Raw genomic sequence first — 26,470 nt, 5'->3', positions numbered from 1 at the left:
AGAGTAACTTAGCAGCGGCGTGACCCCGCACCAGTAGCCCAAAGTGATAAAAAGAACAAAAACAGACCAATGTTAGATCTTCCTTATGAGGCTTTTCTTTATAGCAGAATAATATGGTTGCACTAATGCACAGGAACGAGGTTTCCATAACACAAAGTTCTTTCTACTTTTTTCTGGCTGTTAGGAATTGTGGGAGTTGTAGTCCCAAACACCTGGAGATCCAAAGTTTGTCCATGCCTATTCTACTGCATAGATTCATAGAGGCAGGAAAACAGGAGACACTCCCTTGAAGAAAGAAGGGTTAATTCTGTCTCTGGTTTTCTTTTCAATTGCTGGAAGATTTTGTGCCCTAATACTTTGGCTTTTAAAGAAGCAGTGATAAACGCGCCAATTTTTTCAGCCAATTTTCAAAGTTCACTTTTGCATCTGCGTGTTACATTTGCCAGCAAATGTTTTTTAGTTTCAGAGTTTTGAAAATTGAGGTGTGCACTAGATTAGAGTAAATGTGGTACCTTAGTCTTTATTCTGTGTACTTTTTAGTACTCTTATTGTTTTCTCATATGGTTGGCATTCCTTATTTTGGAAGCTTTTATGTAAAACTAGCAGTTAATATGAGGCACCTAATAGAATATATAAAAACAATGACATTTTTGTCGTTGATATTTCCAGGCTGTGACCCTTGATCCAAATTTCCTGGATGCTTATATTAATTTGGGAAATGTCTTGAAGGAGGCGCGCATATTTGACAGGCAAGTGAATAAAATCCTCTTTTGCTTCCTTTCCAATAATTTAACCACGCTTGCTATGATTATACAGATGTTCTTCTGGCATCATGTACCGATTTCCTATTAGAAGTACCTCTTATTTATGCAAACTGGGGCATGCTCTTCTGGGATATATTCCCTCCCTTTTCTTTGGCAGCCATTCCAGTTATCAGAGTATACTTCCTTCTGTTCAAAAGTAATCATTGCACAGAAGTCTATTAAATGGAGCTCTGTTTCCTGTTGTTCTGGATCGATGAATAACATGACCAATTTGGCATCTCCTTTCAGGGCGGTTGCGGCCTACCTGCGGGCCCTGAGCCTGAGCCCAAACCATGCTGTGGTGCACGGCAACCTGGCCTGTGTGTACTATGAGCAGGGGCTGATTGACTTGGCCATCGACACCTACAAGCGAGCCATTGAGCTGCAACCACATTTTCCTGATGCCTACTGCAACTTGGCCAATGCCCTCAAGGAGAAAGGCAGTGTAAGGAACCATTCCTGTGTCCATACCTTGATTTCTGCTTTTCTGAATCCATTGATGCCAGGAATTGGCTTTCTTTATCAGACACTGACACCCAGAATACGTGCCATTACAGGGTGGGCTTTTGTTTGTGAGTGGTATTTCTTACTCATATTAGAATAAACTGTTCTTTGTGTCAAAAGGTCGCTGAGGCAGAGGAGTGTTACAACACGGCACTCCGCCTTTGTCCCACTCACGCAGATTCCCTCAACAACCTTGCCAACATCAAGCGGGAACAAGGCAACATTGAGGAGGCTGTTCGACTCTATCGCAAAGCTCTGGAGGTAGGCTTCTGAGTGGTTGGATATGTACACTCTTGGATAAGAAGGGCTGAGATTGTTTTTTTTTTAATGACACTATAGAATAAATATTATTTAAACTCGCTTAGGTACCTGGCAAGGCCTGAGATTATTTGTAATGCTATCAACTCCCATTATCCCAGGCCATGTTAGTCTGTGTGTTAAGTGTGGTTGAGATCCATCGTCAGTTGAGTGCACAGTGCTCTGGATGTGGGTAAAACTCACTTTACTGAGGATCAATTCCCCCCAAACCCTTCCAGTTTTTTTTAAAACAATGTTTTTTGAAATTTGCTTTATACAGTATAATTAAAAAGAAAGGTAGGATCAGGAAGATGAATGGGGTTAAGAGGTTGGAAAAATGGGGAAGGGAAAAACGGAGGGAAAAGTTTATAGACTTCCAATCTTCTTTATCATGGTTTAGTTATTGTCCTCGGTCTCTTTTTTCTTTTTGTAGTATGATTCTCCTTTTCACTCCTCTTTCTTGTGGGACAATTGTTCTTTATCTCTTGGATTGGACTATATTATCATTCTCCTTTTCTCTTGGATCGTATATTCTTTGAAGGGCTGCCAATCCATTGTTTTCTTAGATCAGGGGTTCTCAAACTTTTTGAACAGAGGGCCAGGTCACAGTCCCTCAAACTGCTGGAGGGCCAGATTATAATTTGAAAAAAAAAAAGAATGAATCCCAGTGCACACTGTACATATCTTATTTATAGTGCAAAAACCACTTAAAAACACTACAATAATTAAAATGAAGAGCAATTTTAACACATATAAATTTATTAATATTTAATGGGAAGTGTGGGCCTGTTTTTGGCTGATGAGATAGGATTGTTGTTGTTGTTGTTGTTGTTGTGTGCTTTCAAGTCATTACAGACTTAGATTGACCCTGAGCGAGGGCTGGGTAAATGACTTTGGAGGGCCGCATCCGGCCCCCGGGCCTTAGTTTGAGGACCCCTGTCTTAGATCTTCCTTGGTACTTTGTTAATAATGGGATTAATTTGTCTATATTCATAATTTTCATTATTTTTTATTAACCATTGGTCTGTTGAGGTTATTTCTTTCAGTCTCCATCTTTTTGCTTATACTATTCTTGCTGACAATCCTAAATAAATAAAAAGTATGTCTCTGTCCATGTCTGTATCTGTTATTCCAATAAACAAATATTCCAGCTTCAAGGTTTTTTTTGTATTAAGTATTTTCTGGGATATTTATTGAATTTTTTTCAAGTAATCTTTTGCTTTTCTACATGTCCACCACATATGGTAGAAAGTGCCCCCCTGGGTTTCACATTTCCAACACTTATTTTGCGTATTTTTCTCATTTTTTCTCATTTTGGTGGAGTTATATACCATTGCTACATCATTTTGTACCAATTCTCTTTCAGATCATATCTGTAAGTATATTTCAATTTGTAATTCCATATATGTTGCCATTCCTCCAATTTTATTGGATGACCTACATTGGCTGCCCATTTAAACATGCATTCTTTCACTTGCTCAGTTTCTGTAGTCTATCCTAACAGTTTCTTATAGATTATTGTAATTATTTTCTTTTCCATTACTATTATATTGTTTTATGATGTTGTCTGTTTTACTATGTTGATATTTTAACTATGTTGATTGGACTTGTCCCCATGTAAGCCGCCATGAGTCCTTTCAGGGAGATGGAGGCGGGGTATAAAATAAAGTAGTTGATTGTTGTTATTGTTATTAGTATTATTATTTTGTCCCAGAAAGTTTCTTTCTCAACAAAACCTGTTGTCTTGTCTTTATTGTAATGTTATTTTAAGTGCCTATATTGAAACCAAGAGATATTCTTGTAGGTTTGATTGATCTCTTCCTGTGTTTTCATCACATAAGTTCCATTTTGTTTCTTCAATATTTCTCGATACGTGGGCCATTTCTCCCACCCTGGTAGTCTTCTCTGTCCCACCTCTAATGGTGAAATCCAGTTTTTTAAGTTGTTCATGGCAGGTCTGCGTGCCATGTTTAGTCAGGATCTTTTGTCTGTGGAAATCATTGTCTTCTGGATGTGGGAGCCATCTTGGAAAATGCTTACAAACGATAGATAAATAAAAAAATAATTTCTCTTATTCTAGATATAAATTATAACTAGAGAGAAGTTATGTATAGCTAGAGATTTCCTGATTTAAAATCAGATGCATCTTTGATGCTTTGCTGTATGACAGTCTCCATGTAATAAAGTGTCCTTGAAGTAAGCGTGGCTTGTTTCCTGTAGGTTTTCCCAGAGTTTGCAGCTGCCCACTCCAACTTGGCCAGTGTTCTGCAGCAGCAAGGGAAGCTGCAGGAGGCCCTCATGCATTACAAGGAGGCAATTAGGTAAGGTTTTAACCAGTTTATAGCTGCATGTTAAACAGTTCTGAAGGTGGACTGACAGATGATGGGTTTCCATGCTTATTTGGTGTGTTGATTTGTTTGGCTTTCGAGAAGGGCATTGTGTTGATAATGCCTTGACGTCCTTCTTGTGTCCCTTCCATCCAGAATCAGCCCCACATTTGCTGATGCTTACTCCAATATGGGGAACACCTTGAAGGAGATGCAGGATGTTCAGGGAGCTTTGCAGTGTTACACCCGGGCCATCCAGATCAACCCGGCCTTTGCTGATGCACACAGCAATCTCGCCTCCATCCATAAGGTAATGCTTGTGTCTGGGACTTGCTGCATGATGGAAGAAGACGCATTCTGCTTACCTTTGATGAATGATTCCTCTTTTTCCAGGATTCGGGGAACATCCCGGAAGCCATTGCATCCTATCGCACTGCCCTGAAGCTGAAGCCAGACTTCCCTGATGCCTATTGTAACTTGGCCCACTGCTTGCAGGTGAGGTGGGCTCTGACCTATTTGGGGATTGACTGTGGTGCAGGTTTATGGGCATCCTTCTCCCATACAGTTGCTGGAATTGCGAGATAGGGCCTTCTCAGTGGCCGCCCCAGACTGTGGGCCTCCTTGCTGTTCAGAGGGTTTTTAAAAGGGCACTGTATTGTTGCTTTTAGAATATTTCTAACTTCTTACATTTTAAGTGTATTTAATGTGATTCGTTCCATTTTAAGCTCACTTCCTGTGTGTTTTTAGTTGCATTCTGGTTGTAAATAGGAATTGCCTTGAGTCCCACATTTATAACAACAATAATAATACTTTTGTGGTGGAAATACGATAAAAATAACAGGGAATCTGAGCAGTCCATTCTGTGTGGGGGAGGGGGATATATGGTCCTAAAAATCTCCCATGTTCTGCCCACATATGCTCTTACCTATTTGCTCCTAGAACAAGTGGTTCTCAACCTTCCTAACACTGCGACCCCTTAATACAGTTCCTCATGTTGTGGTGACCCCCAACCATAAAATTATTTTCGTTGCTACTTCATAACTAATTTTGCTAATGTTAGGAATTGTCATGTAAATATCTGATATGCAGAATGCATTCTCATTCATTGGACCAAATTTGGCACAAATACCTGATATGCCCAAATTTGAATACTGGAGGGGATAGATTTTGTCATTTGGGAGTTATAGTTGCTGAGATTTATAGTTCCCCTACAATCAAAGAGCATTCTGAACTCCACCAGTGATGGAATTGAACCAAACTTGGTACACAGAACTCCCATGACCAACAGAAAATACTGCAAGAGTTTGGTGGGCATTTACCTTGACTTTGGGAGATGTAGTTCACTTACATCCATAGAGCACTGTGGGCTCAAACAATGATGAAGCTGGACCAAACTTTGCACAAATAGAAAATATGCCCAAATGTAAACACTGGTCAAGTTTGGGGAAAATAGATGTTGATATTTGGGAGTTGTGGCTGCTGGGATTTATAGTTCAGCTACAATCAAAGAGCTTTCTGAACCCCATCAACGATAAAATTGGGCCAAATTTCCCACAAGAACCCCTATGACCAACCGAAAATACTTTGTTTTCTGGTGATCTTTGGCGACCCCTATGTCACCTCCTTGTGACCTGCCCAGGGGTCCGACCCCCAGGTTGAGAAACACTGTCCTAGAAGCCCCCATATATGCTTCTAGAAACTTTCTCCCATATCTTGCCCAGCTTCAAGGATTGCTCTGGTGTTTCCCACTTTTCCAGATCGTTTGCGATTGGACTGATTATGACGAAAGGATGAAGAAGCTGGTCAGCATTGTGGCTGACCAGCTGGAGAAGAATCGGCTGCCCTCGGTCCATCCCCATCACAGCATGCTGTATCCCTTGTCCCATGGCTTCCGCAAGGCCATTGCTGAGAGGCATGGCAACCTCTGCTTGGACAAGGTAAGAAGCCACCTCACCCGTGGCAAGATCCGCAAGAGGGATAATGTTGAGGACAAGAAGGGCGTGTTTTGGCGGTTTTGAGAACAACCAATTGCCTCCCTTGCCAGATCAACGTGTTGCACAAGCCTCCTTATGAACACCCCAAGGACCTGAAGGCCAGCGAAGGGCGGCTCCGTGTGGGATATGTCAGCTCTGACTTCGGGAACCACCCCACCTCTCACCTGATGCAGTCAATCCCCGGCATGCACAACCCGGACAAGTTTGAGGTGAGGCACATACGATGAGTAGGATATCCAGATCCATACATCAAAAATGCAAAGTGTGAATATTCTGCCTAGAACAATTTCAGATTGTAACCATAGTTCCGTATGTTTATGGATTATTTTTGTGCAGCTAAGCTGCAAAGGAGGCAGATCCAAAAGATGCCACAAAAAGCCAGTTGCCTTTTGCTGTTTGGGAAGCTACAGCTTTTTCTCTGCCCTGTTTGGGCTCAAATCCAAATTGATGCAGAAATTTCCCAATCTGTAGATGCAATCAATCAAATAATTTATTTCGGTCATAGACCTGCACAGCAATCCATACTTAACCCTGATGTATCCATTTTTTAAATCTTGCGGTTTAATTTTTAAACTTGGCTTAAAATTTGCACTTCTGGGTTGCTGTGAGTTTTACGGGTTGTATGGCCATGTTCCAGAAGCATTCTTCCCTGACGTTTTGCCCACATCTATAGCAGGCATCCTCAGAGGTTGCGAGGTCTGTTGGAAATTAAGCAAGTGAAATTTATTTATCTGGAATATCCAGGGTGGAAGAAATACCTCTTTTCTGCTTGAGGCAAATGTGAATGTTGCAAATGGCCACCTTCATTAGCATTTAATGGCCTTGTAGCTTCAAAGCCTGGCTGCTTCCTGCTTGGGGGGTGTTTATTGGGAGGTGTTCGCTGGCCCTGATTGATTCTTGTCTGGAATTCCCCTGCTTTTTGAGTGTTCAAGTGGTTCCAAACTGCATTAATGATACATTGTGGATGCTCTTCAAGAAGTGTAGTACTTGGACTCCTCCATTGCAATAAGCAAGAGATCACATGATCCTTGCTTAACCTTCCTGGAAACATTCTCTTCTCTTGAGGAGGGAATACTTGTTTTTCTAAATGCTTAATAAGTACTTGCTTTTTTCCTTAATTCCCAGCTGTTCCCCCAAAGTTCTTGCTTAAGGGTCATGGTTTCTGTGTGGCTTTTTTAGGTGTTCTGCTATGCCCTTAGCCCCGACGATGGGACCAACTTCCGGGTGAAAGTGATGGCAGAAGCAAAACACTTTGTTGATTTATCTCAGGTAATAAGTGATCTTTTTCCTAAAAACCCTCTGCTCTTTCCTGGGAGAAAAATGAGAACTTAATCATATGTTTGAATATAGCAAGTTGATTAGGAAGCAGGGAGAACCTGCCAACAGGTTCACTGCAAAAGGAAGGGTCATAAAATGCCTTGAAATGCACATTAGTTTTATGGAGATTATGTGCCTAAATAAAAGAATGAGCTCAGATTTGCTCCATTGCATTTGATATATTCAAATTTTCTGTGGAATTAGTATTGAGATTTGAGAAAGGCCTGCATGTTGTGGAAATGCAGCTCCGGTGTCTAAAATGAGAGATGCCAGGGTTTGGAGCTGCTTCCTGTTCGGCAGTTGAAAGGTTTCTCAGTGGTGCCTCCCGTTTCCTGTGCTGTAGGTCCCGTGTAATGGAAAAGCCGCTGACCGCATCCACCAGGACGGCATCCACATCCTCGTCAACATGAATGGCTACACCAAAGGGGCCCGGAACGAGCTCTTTGCCCTCAGGCCTGCCCCAATCCAGGTAAAGGCAGCCACTCACGCTCTAGGAACATACAGTTAGAGCAGCGTTCATCAACCTGGGAGGCGGTCGGGACCCCTGAGGGGGGTTTCAGCAGGGTTGCCAAAGACCATCAGAAACCTAAACCTCACCAACTAAGACAACTATGTCTAGGACAATTACCCTAACATAAAACCACGCAAATATGCATATTCTTGAACATAATTAATCAATAATAATAATATTTATTTATTTGATCAGTCATATGACCATTTCAAAATAAAACACGAGTAAAAAAAAAAACAAGGCAACAAGGAGATAAGTCAGACTCTTATTTTCCTGGTTCTTCTTTCAGGAAATCTGCTCTTTTCTTAATAGCTTTCAGAATAAAAAGGCTTACTCTGATTATGCTGGAACATAATTAATCTTTCCTTGGCTTGAATCCTGTTGCTAGTCCTCATTGGAGTCTAGCGGCTGAATGAGCCAGATTTATCTCTCTATTGATTCATTATTGATCATTTATTGGATCTCCAGCTCTGATGCAGCTATCGTGTTTACCTGCTGTTATTTCACTGCCCGTCTCCCATCATATTTTTATTTATTTATTTATTTATTTCGAGTGCTTCTGCCCCGCCCTTCTCAACCCCCTAGGGGGGACTCAGGGCGGCTTACAAAAGGCACAATTCGATGCCCAACAGTTCACAAAATACAATATAACAACAACAGTTATAACTAGTTAAAACAGTCAAATTAATACAACAGTAGCAATAAAATCATCTTGTGGTCAATGTTCACCAATTCATAAATCCATAATCCATCCAGCATTGTCATAGGACCTTAGGGTGCCCTATGTATATAGCTGTGGTTGGATTTAGCTGTCACTCTTTTAAGATGGCGTCTTTGCCTGTTTATTTGTCTGCTTCAGGCGATGTGGCTGGGCTACCCAGGGACCAGCGGGGCTTTATTCATGGACTACATTATCACAGACAAAGAAACCTCCCCATTTGACGTGGCTGAGCAGTATTCTGAAAAGCTCGCTTATATGCCAAATACGTTCTTCATCGGCGATCATGCCAACATGTTCCCACACCTGAAGGTATTTATTCAGTCGGCTGCAGAAATTGTTTGCTTTCCGTCCCTCTGTTTCTTCTGTTCATGTTTCCAAAACATTGAATCATAGAGTTGCAAGAGACCTTATGGGCTATCCAGTTCAATCCCATTCTGCCAAGAAACAGGAAAATTGCATTCAAAGCACCCCCGACAGATGGCCATAGAGCCTCTGTTTAAAACTTCCAAAGAAGGAGCCTTCACCACACTCGGGGCAGAGAGTTCCACTGCTTTTTTTTTTTTGTTGAGAAACTGCAAGTCGCTTCTGTTGTGAGAGAATTGGCCGTCTGCAAGGACGTTGCCCAGGGGACGCCCGAATGATTTGATGTTTTTACCATCCTTGTGGGAGGCTTCTCTCATGTCCCTGCATGAGGAGCTGGAGTTGATAGAGGGAGCTCATCCGCCTCTCTCCGGATTCGAACCTGCGACCTGTTGGTTTTCAGTCCTGCCGGCACAGGGGTTTAACCCACTGAGCCACCGGGGGTTCCACTGCTGAATGGCTCCCACAGTCAGGAAGTTCTTCCCAATGTTCAGAGGAATCTCCTTTCTTGTAGTTTGAAGCCATTGTTCCATGTCCTAGTCTCCAGGGAAGCAGAGAACAAGCTTGCTCCCTCCTCCCTGTGACTTCCTCTCACGTATTTATACATGGCTATCATGTCTCCTCTCAGCCTTCTCGTCTTCAGGCTAAACATGCCCAGCTCTTTAAGCCGCTCTTCATAGAACTTGTTCTCCAGACCCTTAATCATTTTAGTTCCCCTCCTCTGGACACATTCTAGCTTGTCAATATCTCTCTTCAACTGTGGTGCCCATGTTTTCTCCCTTTTAGAAAAAAGCTGTGATTGACTTCAAATCCAATGGGCATATTTATGACAACAGGATCGTTTTAAATGGCATCGACCTGAAGGCATTTCTCGACAGCCTACCTGATGTGAAAATCGTAAAGGTGAGGCACTTTCAAGTCAGCTGAATCCATTTTCTGGTGGGACGCTTTAGGGCAAACCTCAGCAGGAAAAAGGAGCAGAGACGCGTCTGGTGTGAATTTGGGAACACTTTCCTTTCCCCTTTCCTGCAGATGAAGTGTCCCGATGGGGGAGACAACGCAGACAGCAATGCTGGCCTGAGCATGCCTGTCATCCCTATGAACACCATTGCGGAGGCTGTGATCGACATGATAAACCGGGGGCAGATCCAGATCACCATCAACGGGTTCAACATCAGCAATGGGCTGGCCACCACTCAGGTGAGGGGCATGGAGACTGAGGGAGGGCGGGCAAGAGGGAGGGGCTTTGGAAGAGGCAGTGGGGCTGAACTCGCCCCTCTTCTTCCCTCATGAAACAAAATGCAGAAGTCGGGGATGGGATGCCTGCCTCAGCAGAACATGTAGTAAAAAGAACCTTGGGATCATTGCTGGTCATAAGTTAGAACACGAGTCAGCGGTGTGATGCCACGGCAAAGAAACTAAATACCATTTTAGCACGCATTAAGAGTGGCACAGTTTCCAAGTTAGTGGAAGTAATGATCCCTCTATATTCTGGGCTGACCAGGATGTGTTCAGTTCTTGTTGCCTCATTTTAAGAGGCAACAAGAGAGCTTGGAGTGAGTTCAAAGGTGGGCAATGAGAATGGAAACAAAACATGTGAAGAAAGATTGGAGGGTATGCTGTAAGTTTTCTGGGCTACATGGCCTTGTTCCAGAAGCATTCTCTCCTGACATTTCACCCACATCTATGGCATGTATCCTCAGAGGTTGAAGGGTATGTTGAAAACTAGGCAAGTGAGATTTATATATCTGGAATGCCCAGAGTGGGGGAAAGAAGTCTTCCCTGTTTGTGGCAGGTGTGAATGTTGCAATTGGCCAGCTTGATTAGCATTGAATGGCTTTGCAACTTCAAAGCCTGGCTGCTTCCTGCCTGAGGGGATCCTTTGTTGGGAGTTGTTAGCCGGCCCTGATTGTTTCCTGTCTGGAATTCTCCTGCTTTTTGAGTGTTGCTCCTTATTTGTTGTCCTGATTTTAGAGGTTTTTTAAAAAATATTGGTATCCAGATTGTTCATTTACATAGTTTCCTCCATTCTGTTGAAATTGTCCATATACTTCTTGTGGATTTCAATGGCTTCTCTGTGTAGTCTGACACATTGGTTGTGAGAGTGGTCCAGCATTTCTGTGTTCTCTAATAATATTGGTTCATCAGATGCTCTGCTATGGCTGACATCTCTGGTTGAAGTAGTGTTGCTCTTTATTTCCTGTCCTGATTTTAAGAGTTTTTAATGCTGGTAACCAGATTTTCTTCATTTTTTAAAAAACAAGATAAAGCAGGATAATAATACTATGTAACAAAATTTGAAAAGTTTTCTGCTGGTTTGAAAGTGTTATTTTCTGTTTAATTTTGCAGTACTTACTTTGAATGTATTGCTTTACTCCAGCAACAACATTTTTGTGGCTGCCACAAACCAGGTTGAATAGGTTGAGACTCTATGATATTCAGTGACAAACTATAGCAAAATGTGCTGCGGGATGACCTTCCCACAAAGACAAAGTTTGGGCAGTTTAATAAACTTTTTCCATGTTTTTTAGAACCAATTAGGAAATGACATTTATAACCCAGGAACAAAAATCGTGTTACATAATGTAATGGGGGCAAGAAAGGTAATAATTGTTGCTTGCAGCCATCCTGAATCTTTTAGCCTCCCCTTTTCCTTAGATTAACAACAAGGCTGCCACCGGGGAGGAGGTTCCGCGCACCATCATCGTCACCACCCGCTCCCAGTATGGCCTGCCAGAGGACGCAGTCGTCTATTGCAATTTCAACCAGCTTTATAAGATTGACCCAGCCACTCTGCAGATGTGGGCCAACGTGAGTAGACCTGCCTTGGCCCTTTCAAAGGCTTCTGTCCTTAAAGTTAATGGAGGGAGGTGCTGGGACACACACACACACACTTGGTTCTGTGGCCCATTGCAGCTCATCCCACCACTCACTTTGTTTGCAGATCTTGAAGCGTGTCCCCAACAGCGTCCTGTGGCTCCTGCGCTTCCCGGCCGTGGGAGAGCCCAACATCCAGCAGTACGCCCAGAACATGGGCCTGCCCCAGAGCCGCATTATCTTCTCCCCAGTGGCCCCCAAAGAGGAGCATGTGAGGAGGGGACAGCTGGCTGATGTATGCCTGGACACCCCGCTGTGCAATGGCCACACCACCGGCATGGACGTCCTCTGGGCTGGCACCCCCATGGTCACCATGCCAGGTGAGATGGCTGGGCTTGTGTTGCGGGCAGTGGCGGAGTGCGCAGAGAGAGACAGGAATAAATATGTTCTTATTATTATGCTTCTTTCACAAGAGTGGGAAAGGCCCTTTTGGGTAAACTGTGCACATTGGAGACATTAAGTTTAAGAGATATTTTCTGGATTAAGATAAAGCCAATATTGCCCAGGGGACACCCAGAAGTTTTGATGTTTTACCATCCTTGTGGGAGGCTTCTCTCATGTCCCTGCATGGGGAGCTGGAGCTGACAGAGGGAGCTCATCCATGCTCTCCCCAGATTTGAACCTGATGTCACGAGGGTTTAACTCATTGCAGCACCAGGGGCTCCATCTGTTTGCTGATGACCTTTTTCTCCCGCTTCCAGGAGAGACGCTTGCGTCGCGTGTTGCTGCCTCCCAGCTGACTTGCCTTGGCTGCCTTGAGCTTATCGCCAAAAGCCGGCAGGAATACGAAGACATTGCCGTCAAGCTGGGAACTGATTTGGAATAGTAAGTGAAAGGTGTCTCTAGATCATGGGTCCTCAAACTAAGGCCCGGGGGGCGGATACGGCCCTCCAAGGTCATTTACCTGGCCCTCGCTCAGGGTCAACCTAAGTCTGAAACGACTTGAAAGCACACAACAACAACAGTCCTATCTCATCAGCCAAAAGCAGGCCCACACTTCCCACTGAAATACTAATACGTTTATATTTATTAAATTAGTTCTTCTTTTTAATTTTTGTATTGTTTTAAGTGTTTTTTGCACTACAAATAAGATATTTGCAGTGTGCATAGGAATTAATTCATTTTTTTTCAAATTATAATCTGGCCCTCCATCAGTTTGAGGGACTGTGATCTGGCCCTCTCTTTAAAAAGTTTGAGGACCCCTGCTCTAGATGTTGGGGTGGGTCAAGAGAAACCTTAAATAGCCCCTCTCGGGATCTTTGGGAGAATCTAATGGGATGTCGCTGTGTTTCCTGCAGCCTGAAGAAAATCCGCGGTAAGGTCTGGAAGCAGAGGATATCCAGCCCACTCTTCAACACCAAGCAGTACACAATGGAGTTGGAGCGGCTTTACCTGCAGATGTGGGAGCGCTTCTCGGCCGGCAGCAAACCCGACCACATTATTAAGGCCATAGAGAGCGGCGGCGAGTCGGCCTAAGAAGCGGGAGCGGTGTGAGGGCCCTTTTGGGAGGCCTTCCTGACTTCTGGACCAAGGCCAACGGAAGCTGCAGACTCCATCTCTGCCTGGTCCTTTGTCGTGGGTGCAATCCCTTTGCAGTCGGCTAAGAGCACCGCCGGACCCCTCCTTCCTCTCCTGCATGTCGGAGGGACGAGGAACGCTGCTGCGTCTCCCTGTTTCATGAGGGGAAGGAAAAGGGGGGCATCTTGGCCAGGCAATTGTGCTTTCATGGATTGATGATTCAGTTTTCCTGTGAGTTAGGTTTCTCTCTTCCTTTGTGGATCTGGAATCGGAGCTTTGAAAAAAAGATCCTTGGTTTTCAGGTTGTTCCTGTGGGGTCTTCCCACGGGGGTGCGCATTGCCCCTCCCAAGTGGAAAGGCCTTTCTGCTGGGAGGGAAGCTTCTCTTTATGGGTTTTATAAACCGACATCGGCTCCATTCACGTCCGACTCCCTTCTTGGAGGGACTTTTCTGTGCTGTGTTGGTTTAGGTGAGGATTTCTTTGCGAAACAAAGCCTTCCTCCTTCAGTTCGCTTTGCGTTGGCACATCTCTGTAGAAAAAAAGGGCAATTTGATTTAAGAAACGCAAAGCTTCCTTCTCCCTGAAATGTGTGGAGAGAGCACAACCCAGTGCCAAACGCGTATCCTTCAGGAACAACGGTGTCAATTATGTATGGAGACGCCAGCCAAGCCGCTGCGGCAGACTTTAGCAATGAGAATAATTAATAATAAAGCATTGGTTTGCCCAGGTTGTGGCCCCTTGGACCCGTCTCACCACCCCTCCTTTTCAAGGCCATTCTGAGCTGGGCTGCTTGGCCTCTTCCTGGGCCCTTTTAGGCTCTTTTTAAAATGCAGCTCTTCTGTTTGCTTCAACAAAACTCCCAGGTAAGTATGGATTCTCTTTTCAGCAACTGCCAAGAGTTTGAAACATTGAATATTATTTTGGGGGTACAGCCTCTGGAGGTCTCTGTTTGGGCAGAAGGCTTGGCACCCCATTTGAATGACTTTGCCAGGCTTTGAACCAAGCGGTGAAGGAGAGATTTATAGAGCGAATGAGGAAGACGTTGCTTTCCAGAGATTTTTGTCTGCAGGCTGAAAGCAAAGGGGATCATTGCTTTTGCTGCACATGGAGGCTTATAGGCAATCACTCCTCAAGAATGCATTTCCTACTCCAGATAGTGGGTGTCAGACACTCTTGAATAGTCTCTGGATTCCTTATGCCAAGGTCTGCCAGAGTTTTAAAATGATTCTGGCCCTGACCAGATCGAGTTCCAACCCGTATTCCGCTTCAGCCCATGTGCAGCTGCAAGAATCTGGGACCTCCGAAGCCCACCTTTTATTGAGATTATTATACAGACGGATGGATACACAGACACTTGGGGTCTTTTGAGTTTTTTCCCTGTTAGGAGTGGTGTATGTCCTTGCCAGTGTGGTTTGAAAGGCCAGAGGGGACTCCTTTCCTGTTGAGTGTTTTCCTTCTGCTTGCTCACTGTAACAGCTTTGGTCCCCAGATAAAAGTGTCTGATAAATACAGATGAAAATCACACTCCTGCTTATGTCCTGGCTTCCTTTATTCCCTCAAGTCCTGCCTGTCTCCATTGGTTGTGGATGCGTATGGGCCCTGCCTTGCTGGAGAGGGGAGGGACGTTGGAGTGGGAAAGCACAAGGCGGCAGTGCAAGGGTTCCTGAAGCCAGCGAACCCAAGGACCTTGGCTGAGTCTTAACTAAGAATAATAATAATAAAAAACCTTATTTATATACCACTCTATCTCCCCGAGGGGAATCAGAGCAGTTCCCAGGTAACATCACAAAATATACAAAGTAAAACAACATAACTATAAGATTAACAAAACAATATAAGCATAAAAATTGTTGCCATAACATATTAAAAGTAATCCTGCCTGTTCAAGGCAATTTAAAAATTTAAATGGCCGGGCCAAGATTTGTGCAAGCCCAAAAATTCTAAGGGGCCTGGGAATTAAATGCAATGCTATGGCAGGCAACAATAGTATTAGTTATGGATCTGTGGCTGTTCATTCCGGGGCTGATTAGAGGAAAGAATCTGGGTAACTGGTAGGAAGAATAAGGCCGTATTCGACAATGTGGAAGACTGAGTTAGAACTGGTCATTTTCAAAGGCTTGTTGAAACCACCAGGTCTTCAAGCTCTTATGAAAGGAGGGGAGGGATGGGGCCTGTCTTATTTCCCTTGAAAGGGCGTTCCAGAGACGGGGGGCCACCACTGAGAAGGCCCTCTCTCTCGTCCCCACCAACCGTGCTTGTGACGGAGGTGGGACCGAGAGGAGGGCCTCCCTGGAAGATCTTGAAGAGTTTGTGCTGGTTCATAGAAGGAGATGTGATCGTGGAGATAGGCAGGGCCCGAACCATTTAGGGCTTTGTATGTCATGACCTGCACCTTGAATTTGGCTCGGCAACTTATTGGCAAGAAGATCTTGCAGGGATCTGTTTTGAGATTGCAAGGCTTCCCTTTGGAGCCCATTCAGGTCAGTTTCTCAACATTTGGACTTTGTATAGGTCAGGGTGGACTAATGTCCGAAAGGCAAGATAATACCCATATGTGGCTGTTATCTTCCTTAAAGGTAAAAGCTTTTCCTGACATTAAGTCTAGTCATGTCCAACTCGGGGGGGGGGGGGTGCTCATTTCCATTTCTAAGCTGAAGAGACAGCGTTATCTGTAGACCTCTCCAAAGTCATGTGGCCTGCATGTCTGCATGGAGCATAGTCCCTTCCTGCCGAGGTGGTACCTATTAATCTATTCACATTTGCATGTTTTCAAACTGCTAGAATGGCAGAAGCTGGGGCTGACAGTGGAAGCTCACGCCGCTCCCCAGATTTGAACCACAAACCTTTTGGTCAGCAAGTTCAGCAGCTCAGGGGTTTAACCCATCGCCATTGGGGGGGGGATCTTTCTTAGGCAACCAAAATACACAAAACAAGCACCTAAAGGTCTACAGGCTTCTTTAATATGCAGATGTTACAAAATTGGGAGCATATAATGTGGCTCAGTTGGATTAATGGGGTCTCCTTATGGGCAGAGGACATTTATTTCCTTTTTGCCCTTGCGACTTAAAGGTTGGCTCTGTAAGGGAAATGGCTCCTCTTGGGATCTAGAGCCTCATTTCTCAGAAAACACTGAATTTCTCCAGAAGTCTCATGTGTTCCATCTTGTCTCCTGCATATGTCATCAGCTGGGGACTCTGTTCTGGGCCAGAGTGAAGGGAGAGGGGGCAGAATACAGCTCCATTTTGTCTCCTGTGCTATTCTAATAATATTATATAATATATTGTATATACCTATAGTATTTATAATGTAATACAATATAATATCATGATTATATATTTTATATTACATGTAGTATTACCAATATTACAATAATATTGATATTGTACTATGCTAATAATATATTGTATGTGTGTGTGTGTATGTGTGTGTGTATATATATATATGTGTGTGTGTGTGTATATATATATATATAGTAAGCCATTCTGAGTCCTTCCGGGTGAGAAGGGTAGCGTATAAATATCGTAAATCTATATAAATAAAAATGTAATGTTCGTTTGTGGGATTAACAGAACTCTAAAACCTCTGGACGAATTGACACCAAATTTGGACACAAGACACCTCTCAGGCCAACGAGTGACCGTCACTCATAAAAACACAACAGAAGGGACTTAAAAAGCCAAAAAAAAACAAAAAATTACAACATGCAGAAAACCACATATACATACACAAACACATATATACACACAAAACATACACAGGAGGGAGGGAGGAGAGAAGGAAAAAAGGGGTAGAGAAGGAAGGGGGGAGAGAAGGGAAGGAGAGGAGGAAGGAAAAAGGGGAGAGAAGAGAGGAGGAAGGAAAAAGTTAGAGAAGGAAAGAAGAAGGGAAGGAGAGGAGGAAGGAAAAAGGTAGAGAAGGAAGGAGGGAGAGAAGAAGGGAAGGAGAGAAGGAAGGAAAAAAGGGTAGAGAAGGAAGAGAAGGAGGGAAAGAAGAAGGGAAGGAGAAGAAAAAAGGGTAGAGAAGGAGGGAAGGAGAGAAAGAAAGAAGGGTAAGGAGGGAAGGAGATAAAGAAGGAAAGAAAGAATGATAGAGAAGGAAGGAGGAAGGGGAGAAAGGGAAAGAAGGAGGGAATGAGAGAAGGATAGAGAAGGAAGGAGGGAGAGAAAGGGAAAGAAGGAGGGAAGGAGAGAAAGAAGGATAGAGAAGGAAGGAGGGAGAGAATGAAATAAAAATGAAAAGGGAAGGAAGGAGAGAAGGAATGAAAGAAAGAGGGAGGGAAGAAGGAAGGAAAGAGACAAGGAAGGATGGAACCAAAGAGCAAAGGAAGCGAGAAAAGAAACAGGTAGAGAAGGAAGAAAGGAGAAGGGAAGGAAGGAGAGAAAGGGGGAGGGAAAGTTGGCCAGGGTACAGCTAGTAAATAAATAAATGTGTTTACATCTGGGAAACCCTTTGGCTGCTTTTGAAGCACATCTCAGCCAGTTCCAAAGAAAAGGCTTCAATTAATTCAGCGTTGATTCCTACCCAGCCTTTCCAAAACCTCCATCTCCATCCTGTTTCCTCCTCTAACCATGTGTGTCCATCTCTTGGTTCCTTCCTCCTTGGGTTGGCCACGCCCACCTTGGCTCTTGCAACCAATGGGTGTGCAGTATCTTCCGAGAACCGCCCACTTCGCCGCACAATCCATCCAATGGCTTCCTCGGATCTCATAGCGGGAGGGAGGGGATAAGCGGTTGCCACGGTAGCGGTGCCACGGATTTAGCCAATGGCCGCTGGTGGATTTGCGAGGCTCCGCCCCTCTTTCAGTTGTGGCTGACAGACAGAGGAGGAGGAGGAATGGTAAAATTTTTCCCAGCCTTTCTCTCTCTTTGGGGGACTCAAGGCCATAAAATAGAAAGCAATACAACTCAAAACAATCAATGTAGGGCAAATTTGAATATTGATTTTGTCATTTGGAAGTTGTAGTTGCTGGGATTTATAGTTCACCTACAATCAAAGAACATTCTGAACTCCACCAACTATAGAATTAGGTCAAACTTCCCACACAGAACTCCCATGCCCAACAGAAAATACTGGGAGGGTTTAGTAGGCATTGATCTTGAGTTTGGGAGTTGTAGTTCACCACATCCAGAGAGCACTGTGCACTCAAACAATGATGGATCTGGACCAAACTTGGCACAAATATTCAATATGCGCAATTGTGAACATTGTGGAAATTGGAGGGAATAGACCTTGAGATTTGGGAGGTGTAGTTGCTGGGATTTGTAGTTCACCTACAATCAAAGAACATTCTGAAGTTAACCAAGTATAGAATTGGGCCAAGCTTAGTACACACAACTCCCATGATCAACAGAAAATACTGGGAGGGTTTGGTGGGCATTGATCTTGAGTTTGGGAGTTGTAGTTCACCACATCCAGAGAGCACTGTGGACTCAAACAATGATGGATATGGATCAAACTTTACAGGAATACTCAATATGCCCAAATGTGAACACTGGCGGAGTTTGGGGAAAATAGACCTTGACATTTGGGAGTTGTAGTTGCTGGGATTTATATTCACCTAAAATCAAAGATCATTCTGAACGCCACGAACGATTTGAATACTGGTGGAGTTGGATGAGGGATTAATTTTGTCATTGCGAAGTTGTAGTTGCTGGGATTTATAGTTCACCTGCAATCAAAGAGTATTCTGAACTCCACTAACTATGGAATCGAACCAAACTTGGCACACAGAACTCCCATGACCAACAAAAAATACTGGAAGGGTTTAGTGGGCATTTACCTCGAAAATTTGGGAGTTGTAGTTCACCTACATCCAGAGAGCACTGTGGACTCACACAGTGATGGATATGGACCAAATTTTACAGGAATACTCAATATGCCCAAATGTGAACACTGGTGGAGTTTGGGGGAAAATAGATATTGACATTTGGGAGTTGTAGTTACTGGGATTTATAGTTCACCTACAATCAAAGAGCATTCTGAATCCCATGATAGAATTGGGCCAAACTTCCCAAACAGAACCCTCATGACCAACAGAAAATACAGTGTTTTTTTTATTGTCTTTGGCGACCCCTCTGACACCTCGCAACCCCCCTAGGGGTCCCGACCCCCAGGTTGAGAACCACTGCCCTAAAGGAATTCATGCAAACAAGCATAGAAAGACAAAGGGAATTCAGCTTCAGAAAGGGGTCTGAAGCTGTTAGGAAGAGTGGGAGTTGAAGTCCAAAACACCCGGAGGGCCCAAATTGGCCCATGCCTGGACTAGATAGTGTTGCTACAACCGGGACCCTGGGTGTCACAAACAGATGAAATCTGGACAGGCTCAAGAGGCAAGCAGCACACTCCCAGGCTCCTGGGGCTTCCCCAGTGGGTTTCCAAAGGGCCTCCATGCCTCAACCATGGTGTGTTGGGCCTTTGTCTTGCTAGGCTTCATATAAAGCTGGGAGACTCATTGGTGGGCCCTCCACCAGAAGGAGGAGAATGGGCCCGAAGCTGGAGCTCAGCACTATGCACAAGCAGCAGATGCGCGAGGCCTTCGACCTGCTGGATCTGGGCGGCACTGGAACCATCGAGGTCAAGGACCTGAAGGTGAGTCCCTTTTGCGGTCCCCTCCCCAATGTCTCCAAGGCTTAAGGACTAGTTCCATCTTGTCTCCTGTAAATGGGGACCCCTCTTTCAGCACCAACTGCCACTCTGGGTCAGAGTGAAGAGAGAGGGGGCCAGAAGACAGTTCCACCTTGTCTCCTGTGCTATTCTAATAATATAATATAATATAATATAATATATTGTATATACATCTAATATTTATAATATTATAATGTGATGCGATATAATACTACTAATAATATGATATTATAATTATATATTTATATTACATGTAATTACATGTAATATTACTAATAATATTACAAAATAATGGTGTAGTACAATATAGTAATATTTAAAACTGATATTGTACTATTTATTTTATTTATTTATTACTGTGCTTGTATACCGCCGTTTCTCAGCCTGAATTGGCGACTCAACGCGGTTTACAACAGTACAACAAACAACAATATTCAGTTTAAAACCATAAAAAACAGCATACACAATACACAATATACAATATTGGCCCGACAATAATAATCCATGCATCTCTTAACTAAAATCATAATCCAATTTCATCGTCCATATTACCAATCCTTTAGTCATCAGTTCATTGTACCGAATTAACCGAATGCCTGTTCGAACATCCAGGTCTTCAATCTTTTTCGAAACACCATCAGCGAGGGGGCTGATCTTACCTCCATGGGAAGGGCGTTCCAAAGCCGAGGGGTCACCACAGAAAAGGCCCTGTCTCTCGTCCCCGCCAGCCGCACCTGTGAAGCAGGCGGGATAGAGAGCAGGGCCTCCCCAGAAGATCTTAGGGTCCTGGTGGGCTGATAGGCAGAGATACGCTCGGATAGGTAGGTTGGGCCAGAACCGTTTAGGGCTTTAAAGGCCAACGCCAGCACTTTGAATTGAGCCCGGTAGCAAATCGGCAGCCAGTGGAGCTGGTGCAGCAGAGGAGTTGTGTGCTCCCTACTATGCTAATAATATAATATATTGTATGTATATATATCTTGTAAGCCGCTCTGAGTCCCCTTCGGGGTGAGAAGGGTGGTATATAAATATCGTAAGTAAGTAAATAAATAAATAAATAAATAAATAAATAAATAGTGTTGGGGTGCACTGCTGCGTCCCTCTGTTATGAATACTTTCTGAACCTTAAACATGTTCTTTAATCTGTTTTCAAAGGGACAAAATATCACAGAAAGAAGTCACAGACCGTTTCCCAAGAGCCGAGGTTCTCCTGAACTCTGCCCCGTGTCACAGAAGGGGTCGGTTTCCCTCCAGCCCTTGGCTTTCTGCTGCCTGAGGCTGATCCTGAAGTCGAACATGACCCCCCCCCCCATAAAAGATAGTAACTTATAGTTTTGCTAAGGACAAGGACACCAGACTGGATAATAAGGGTTAAGCCTTGGTCAATTTGCCAAGACACTAACAACAACAAGCCCCCTTCCCATGTTAGATAGTGTGTACATTTAATCAAGGTTTTATGCCCTATGTTTCATATATAGCAGAAGGTAGCACATTTATTACTGAGAAACCACCTCCCTTTACACTTATGCACTCTCTTGAACTTCTATGGGACTCTGGCGGGAGGGATAAGTGGGTATATTTTCTGTGTCGTGATTTCTATATTTTCATATTTTCTCCCTGTGTGTCTGACCTTTTCCTGATCCTTTTGCCCCATTCCCCTTTTGGAAAAAATGTATATAAATGTAGGGAAGCTGTCCTGGCCCTGGAAAGGAAAGGAATTACCAGTTGAAAGAACCTTTATCAAAAGACACTCTTTGCATGGACAATAACAAAGGCTCGTGACCTCTGGCATTGGAGGTTTTGGCCACCAGAGGAAATGGCCACTTGGCAACTTTGATTATATCTCAAATAGGACAAAGGAGGGCCTTTGGAAAGCCATGCGTTGTCCTGATCTGTCACCCATTCAATCTCTCTCACTAAGGCATCCACCTAAGTTTCCCCCATTGTCCCTGTGTCTCAGCCTGGAAGAAAATCCGGATTGTGGTGATATCACCAGATATCGATGTTTATTGCAGCCATTCAGAACAATAGTAAGGCTCGCTTGAAGGCCTTTAGGACTCGCCAGTCCCTTGGACATTTCCTGTATTTCCATAATCCACTCAAGAATGCATTGTATTCCCTTGTCCTGCCTCCCTCTCTCCTGATTTGCTGAAACACCAAGGCGGCAGAAGCCCTCTGATTGACCCAGGTGCACAGCAGAAGCCTTGTGATTGGCCCAGACACTCAATTGGCCCAGACGGCTGAGCCTCCTCCCAGCTGTTGAAGCGCCAGCCAATCACTTTCAAGCCGGGCGGAGGGCGGGGAGCGGGAGATTCAAACCAGAAAAACTCTGTTTTTCTATAAAAATGGCTTTTATTTGTACTCATGCATGCTTAGCTTGGCAAAATATTGCTGCTCTGCATCCTTTTCAGCTGAATCGCTAATAAATCATCTCGGTGGCGCTTTCTTCAACCTTGGTGATATTTTTTTGGGAACCTAGGGAAAAATCACTTAAGATTGGGCTTCTCTTTGCTCAACATTGAAGTGATCCCTCTTTAGTGATCCCTTTTAAATTCCTCCATGATTTCAGTCCCTGCCTCTTTTCCCTTTTGCAAAGGTGTCCATCAGGGCCCTGGGGTTTGAGCCGACAAAGGAAGAGCTCCGGAGAATTGCTCTTGATGTGGACAAGGAGGGCTCCGGGAAGGTCGGCTTTGACGCCTTTTACTCGGTGATGACTCGGAAGATGGTAAGCAGCTCGTTTTCCTTACAAAAGCTCAATAGGGATGCAGCTGCAATCTAGAGCAGGCCTGTACAACACATGGTCCGGGATTCGGAAGCGGCCCCCACAAGGCTTTGGCATGGCCCTCAGAAGCTCTGGGTCTGAGCCTTAGAGAGGTAGACGCATGCAGTGATGCAGCAGAGGAGCCATCGGAGCCCACCATTCCCTCCTCCTGTGCATTTCCTTTGTGTGTGCACCAAAGTTACGAAATTCACCTGTGACAAAGGGGGGCTCAACAATAGAGCAGCTCAGGAGGATGGAAGGGCTAGTCTCATTTGGAAACATGACTTGGAAATATTGTAGGATGGAGAAGTGGGGGGCGGGATGACATTTTAAGGGGCTTCTAACATTTCTGAGGCTCCAGGTTATGTTTGGACTATGATTACAGGATTAGTTTTAACCATTTTTAAATTGTATTTATATGCTTTATTGTTGCATCCCAGTTCAGGAAATGAGACCATAAGATTAAATCCACCACACTGGACTGTGGGGAAAAAACAATCCTCTTTATTGATGAAAAATGGTTACAAAAGAAAGGTAAATGCAAAGTCAAAATGCCATAGTAGAAACACAGCAGTCAGAAAAACTCTGAACTTGAGCAAAATTCCAAAAGACACAATACAGAAACCAGGAACCTGTTAGCTTCCCTAACTGTACTTGAAAACTAGAAACCTCTGGGAATGCAAGCCATGGAACACAGGAACTCTGCCAAGATCCTGCCTCAGTCTAAAACGTTGCTTGATCTGGCTAGACAGTCGGGAAGAGGCCCCTTATACTAAAGAAACTATTTCTTGAAACGCCTCCAGACTTTGAAGCCTCCCTCTCCCGTAATCTATTTCACCTTCGTAGAAACTGCGACTCACTCCAGTTTTTCCAAATCTGTTTTCTTCGGTGCTCATTAGCAACCCCAGGTGTGAGTCCCTCTGGAGAGCTATCACTGCTTGATTCCAAAACATTCTCATCAAGAAGTTCAGTTTCACTTTCCCCGCCACTGGACTCATAATCAATAGATTCAACCCCATCAGGGAAAAATACATGTTCAGAGGCCTGTTCAGTTGCATCAAGAAATATAATTAAAGAATCAGGTTCAGGTTCTGGTTCGCACGGAGGCTGAACCCCAACATTTATATTAATTTTATACTTTGACGTGTTGTGTATTTGTATACTTTTTTATGTTTAATGTGCCATTGAATAACTGGAGACCGCTCTGAGTCTCCTCCGGGGTGAGATAGAGCGGGGTATAGAATAATAGAATCGTAGAGTTGGAAGAGACCTCGTGGGCCATTCAGTCCAACCCCTGCTAAGAAGTTGGAAAATTGCATTCAAAGCCCCCCTGACAGATGACCACCCAACTGTAGAAATACAGTAAATAAATAAATAAATAAAATGTTGAAACTTAGCATTAGATTGCATTGATGAAAGCTTTCATGACCAGAATTACTGGGTTGTTGTGAGTTTTTCAGGCTATCTGGCCATGTTCCGGAAGCATTCTCTCCTGACATTTCGCTTGACTCTATGGCAGGCATCCTCAGAGATTGTGAGGTCTGTTGGAAACTAGGAAAATGGGTTTCTATATCTGTGGAATGTCCAGGGTGGGAGAGAAAACTCTTTTCTGTTCGACGAAACTGTGAAGATTGCAATTGGCCATCTTGATTAGCATTTAATGGCCTTGCAGTTTCAAGGTGTGGCTTCTTACTGCCCAGGGGAATCCTCTGGAGCAATGATTCTGACCCTTTTTTCCAGTGCGAGACCGATTCGGACGAGGAGATCCTCAAGTCCTTCAAGCTCTTTGAGGACCCGGAGAGTGGCAAGGTGTCCTTCAAGGGCCTCAAGCGCATCGCCGATGAGATCGGGGCAGAGCTGACCGATGAGGAGCTCCAGGCAAGTTCACACACGGCTGGCTTCTTTTGAGAGTGGGACCCATCCTCCTCGTTCTTGGGGCCGATGGGTTGTGGGGTCCTTCTGGTGAAATGGGGAGACATGGCTGAAAACGAATGGCCTCCAACACTTCTGTTCAGCTAGTTCAGGGCCACCTTCTCTGAAGAATGATCCTCTTCTCTGGGCCACCTTCTCTGGGGAAGGATCCTCTTCTCTGTCCTTTTAAATTTTTATTTTGAGTGTAAAAGAAAGCATGCGGGGTGAAAAAAGAAAAAAATAGAACCAGGCTGTGGTGCAGCTAGTTAGTAGCCAGCTGCATTAAATCACTACTGACTGAGAGGTCATGAGTTCGAAGACAGCCCTGGTCAGAGTGAGCTCCCGACCATTAATAGTCTAGCTTGCTGTTGACCTATGCAGTCCGAAAGATAATTGCATTTGTCAAGTAGGAAATTTAGATACCGCTTTATGCGGGGAGGCTAATTTAACTAATTTACGACACCATAAAAAAATCTTCCAGAGGAAGGAACCTCTTCTCTGTCCTTTTAAAAATTATTTAATTTTTTAGTTTGAGTGAAAAAGAAAGCATACAGGGGTGAAAAAAAATAGAACCGGGCTGTGGTGCAGCTAGTTAGTAGCCAGCTGCATTAAATCACTACTGACTGAGAGGTCATGAGTTCAAAGACAACCCGAGTCGGAGTGAACTCCCGACCATTAATAGTCTAGCTTGCTGTTGACCTATGCAGTCTGAAAGATAGTTGCATCTGTCAAGTAGGGAATTTAGATACCGTTTTATGAGGGGAGGCTAATTTAACTAATTTACGACACCATAAAAAATCTTCCAGCAGTGTGCATAAGAATGAGGAAATATTCCATCAAGGACTTGGTGTCACAATTCATTACAATTCATAACAATAGCAATATTACAGTTATGAAGTAGCAATGAAAATAACATCATGGTTGGGGGTCACCCCAACATGAGGAACTGTATTAAGGGGTCACGGCATTAGGAAGGTTGAGAAACACTGCGACTCCACCCTGGCTGGAGTTAGACTTGAAAAAATGTCCGTGTTTTGACTTATAAACACAATGAACCTAAGAACAAACCCTACAGGACCTCTCTTGTTTGTAACTTGGGGACTGCCTGTACATTGTTGAGGGTAGGGGTTACTTGGGGGATTGGACAGATGGGGCTTTAGGACCATGTGCAGCTCATAGTCCAACTCCATAATTTCTCTTTTGGGCCCCTCAGGAGATGATTGACGAAGCAGACCTGGACAAGGATGGACTGGTCAACGAACAGGAGTTTCTGAGGATCATGAAGAGGACATGAGTGCCCCTCTCCATCCCCAAGACACCCTTCGCTGCCTCGATCCATCCTGATTCTTCAAAAAGGTCAAGGAGAAGGACTGGCCATCCATTCAAAATGTTAGGAAGTGAAAAGATGTGAAGCTCAGTTGGTGTTTCCAACTCTTTCGCTGCAGGAACATTAAAAGTGCTTTCCATTCTTTCAGAGTAGTTTTTCCGTGGGGATCTTTTGTGCTCAAATACATTTTCTTCCTCAAGCAAAGATAAAACCATGACGAAAAGCTTTTGGACCTTAATTGTGCAGTACTTACTTTCATTCATTTAATACACACAGACATTTCATTCAGGGAACTCTGAAGCTCTGCTTAACTGCTGGAGGCACCGTCTGGAAGCCCGAGGCCCATTCCCCCATAGCCCTATCTTGATCTTTCAAGCCAGGTCTGGATGGGTGTCTGTCGGGAGGGTTTGGATTCTGTCTCCCTGCCTGGCAGAAGGGGGTTGGATTAGATGGCCTTTGGGGACTCCCTTCCAACTCTAGGATTAATAGAATCATAGACTCATAGAGTTGGATGAGACTACACCAGCCATCTAGTCCAGTGGTTCCCAACTTTTTTTTTGACCAGGGACCACTCTCCAACATTAGTCCCAAAAAGGGTTACGAATCATTTTTTGGTAAAC

At 44.1% G+C, this 26,470-nt stretch overlaps 2 protein-coding genes across 3 annotated transcripts in view; both read left to right on the top strand.

Moving 5' to 3' along the window:
- The window catches only part of OGT (O-linked N-acetylglucosamine (GlcNAc) transferase), a 29,321-nt gene extending 14,567 nt beyond the window's left edge, over positions 1 to 14,754 (top strand). For both annotated transcript variants that reach the window (XM_067471601.1, XM_067471600.1), the window contains exons 6-22: positions 670 to 749; positions 1,053 to 1,248; positions 1,428 to 1,568; positions 3,825 to 3,925; positions 4,088 to 4,241; positions 4,325 to 4,426; positions 5,689 to 5,868; positions 5,976 to 6,134; positions 7,105 to 7,194; positions 7,586 to 7,711; positions 8,613 to 8,783; positions 9,621 to 9,737; positions 9,867 to 10,034; positions 11,493 to 11,645; positions 11,779 to 12,031; positions 12,413 to 12,536; positions 13,010 to 14,754. In XM_067471601.1, coding sequence (XP_067327702.1) covers positions 670 to 749; positions 1,053 to 1,248; positions 1,428 to 1,568; positions 3,825 to 3,925; positions 4,088 to 4,241; positions 4,325 to 4,426; positions 5,689 to 5,868; positions 5,976 to 6,134; positions 7,105 to 7,194; positions 7,586 to 7,711; positions 8,613 to 8,783; positions 9,621 to 9,737; positions 9,867 to 10,034; positions 11,493 to 11,645; positions 11,779 to 12,031; positions 12,413 to 12,536; positions 13,010 to 13,187 — 2,493 coding nt within the window. In that variant the 3' untranslated portion in view covers positions 13,188 to 14,754. The remainder of the gene's footprint in view (positions 1 to 669; positions 750 to 1,052; positions 1,249 to 1,427; positions 1,569 to 3,824; positions 3,926 to 4,087; positions 4,242 to 4,324; positions 4,427 to 5,688; positions 5,869 to 5,975; positions 6,135 to 7,104; positions 7,195 to 7,585; positions 7,712 to 8,612; positions 8,784 to 9,620; positions 9,738 to 9,866; positions 10,035 to 11,492; positions 11,646 to 11,778; positions 12,032 to 12,412; positions 12,537 to 13,009) is intronic.
- Positions 14,755 to 18,050: 3,296 nt separating this feature from the next.
- Positions 18,051 to 25,992, top strand: LOC132763136 (uncharacterized). Its single transcript, XM_060756525.2, has 5 exons — positions 18,051 to 18,066; positions 19,657 to 19,818; positions 22,448 to 22,576; positions 24,353 to 24,490; positions 25,737 to 25,992. Exons 1-5 carry the CDS (start codon positions 18,064 to 18,066, stop codon positions 25,815 to 25,817), a joined length of 513 nt encoding a protein of 170 aa, XP_060612508.1. The 5' UTR covers positions 18,051 to 18,063; the 3' UTR covers positions 25,818 to 25,992.
- The last annotated feature ends 478 nt before the right edge of the window (positions 25,993 to 26,470 follow it).

Source organism: Anolis sagrei, chromosome 10, assembly GCF_037176765.1.
Source record: "Anolis sagrei isolate rAnoSag1 chromosome 10, rAnoSag1.mat, whole genome shotgun sequence".
Lineage (NCBI taxonomy): Eukaryota > Metazoa > Chordata > Lepidosauria > Squamata > Dactyloidae > Anolis > Anolis sagrei.
Note: the sequence above shows the minus strand (reverse complement) of the source record. Positions and strands in the feature narration are given on the sequence as shown.

Bases quoted from the DNA above. Each gene is read 5' to 3' on its own strand.
- LOC132763136 (XM_060756525.2), top strand. The intron at 19,819-22,447 runs GTGAGTCCCTTT...CCTTTTGCAAAG, and splicing joins TCGAGGTCAAGGACCTGAAG to GTGTCCATCAGGGCCCTGGG. The intron at 24,491-25,736 runs GCAAGTTCACAC...TGGGCCCCTCAG, and splicing joins TGACCGATGAGGAGCTCCAG to GAGATGATTGACGAAGCAGA.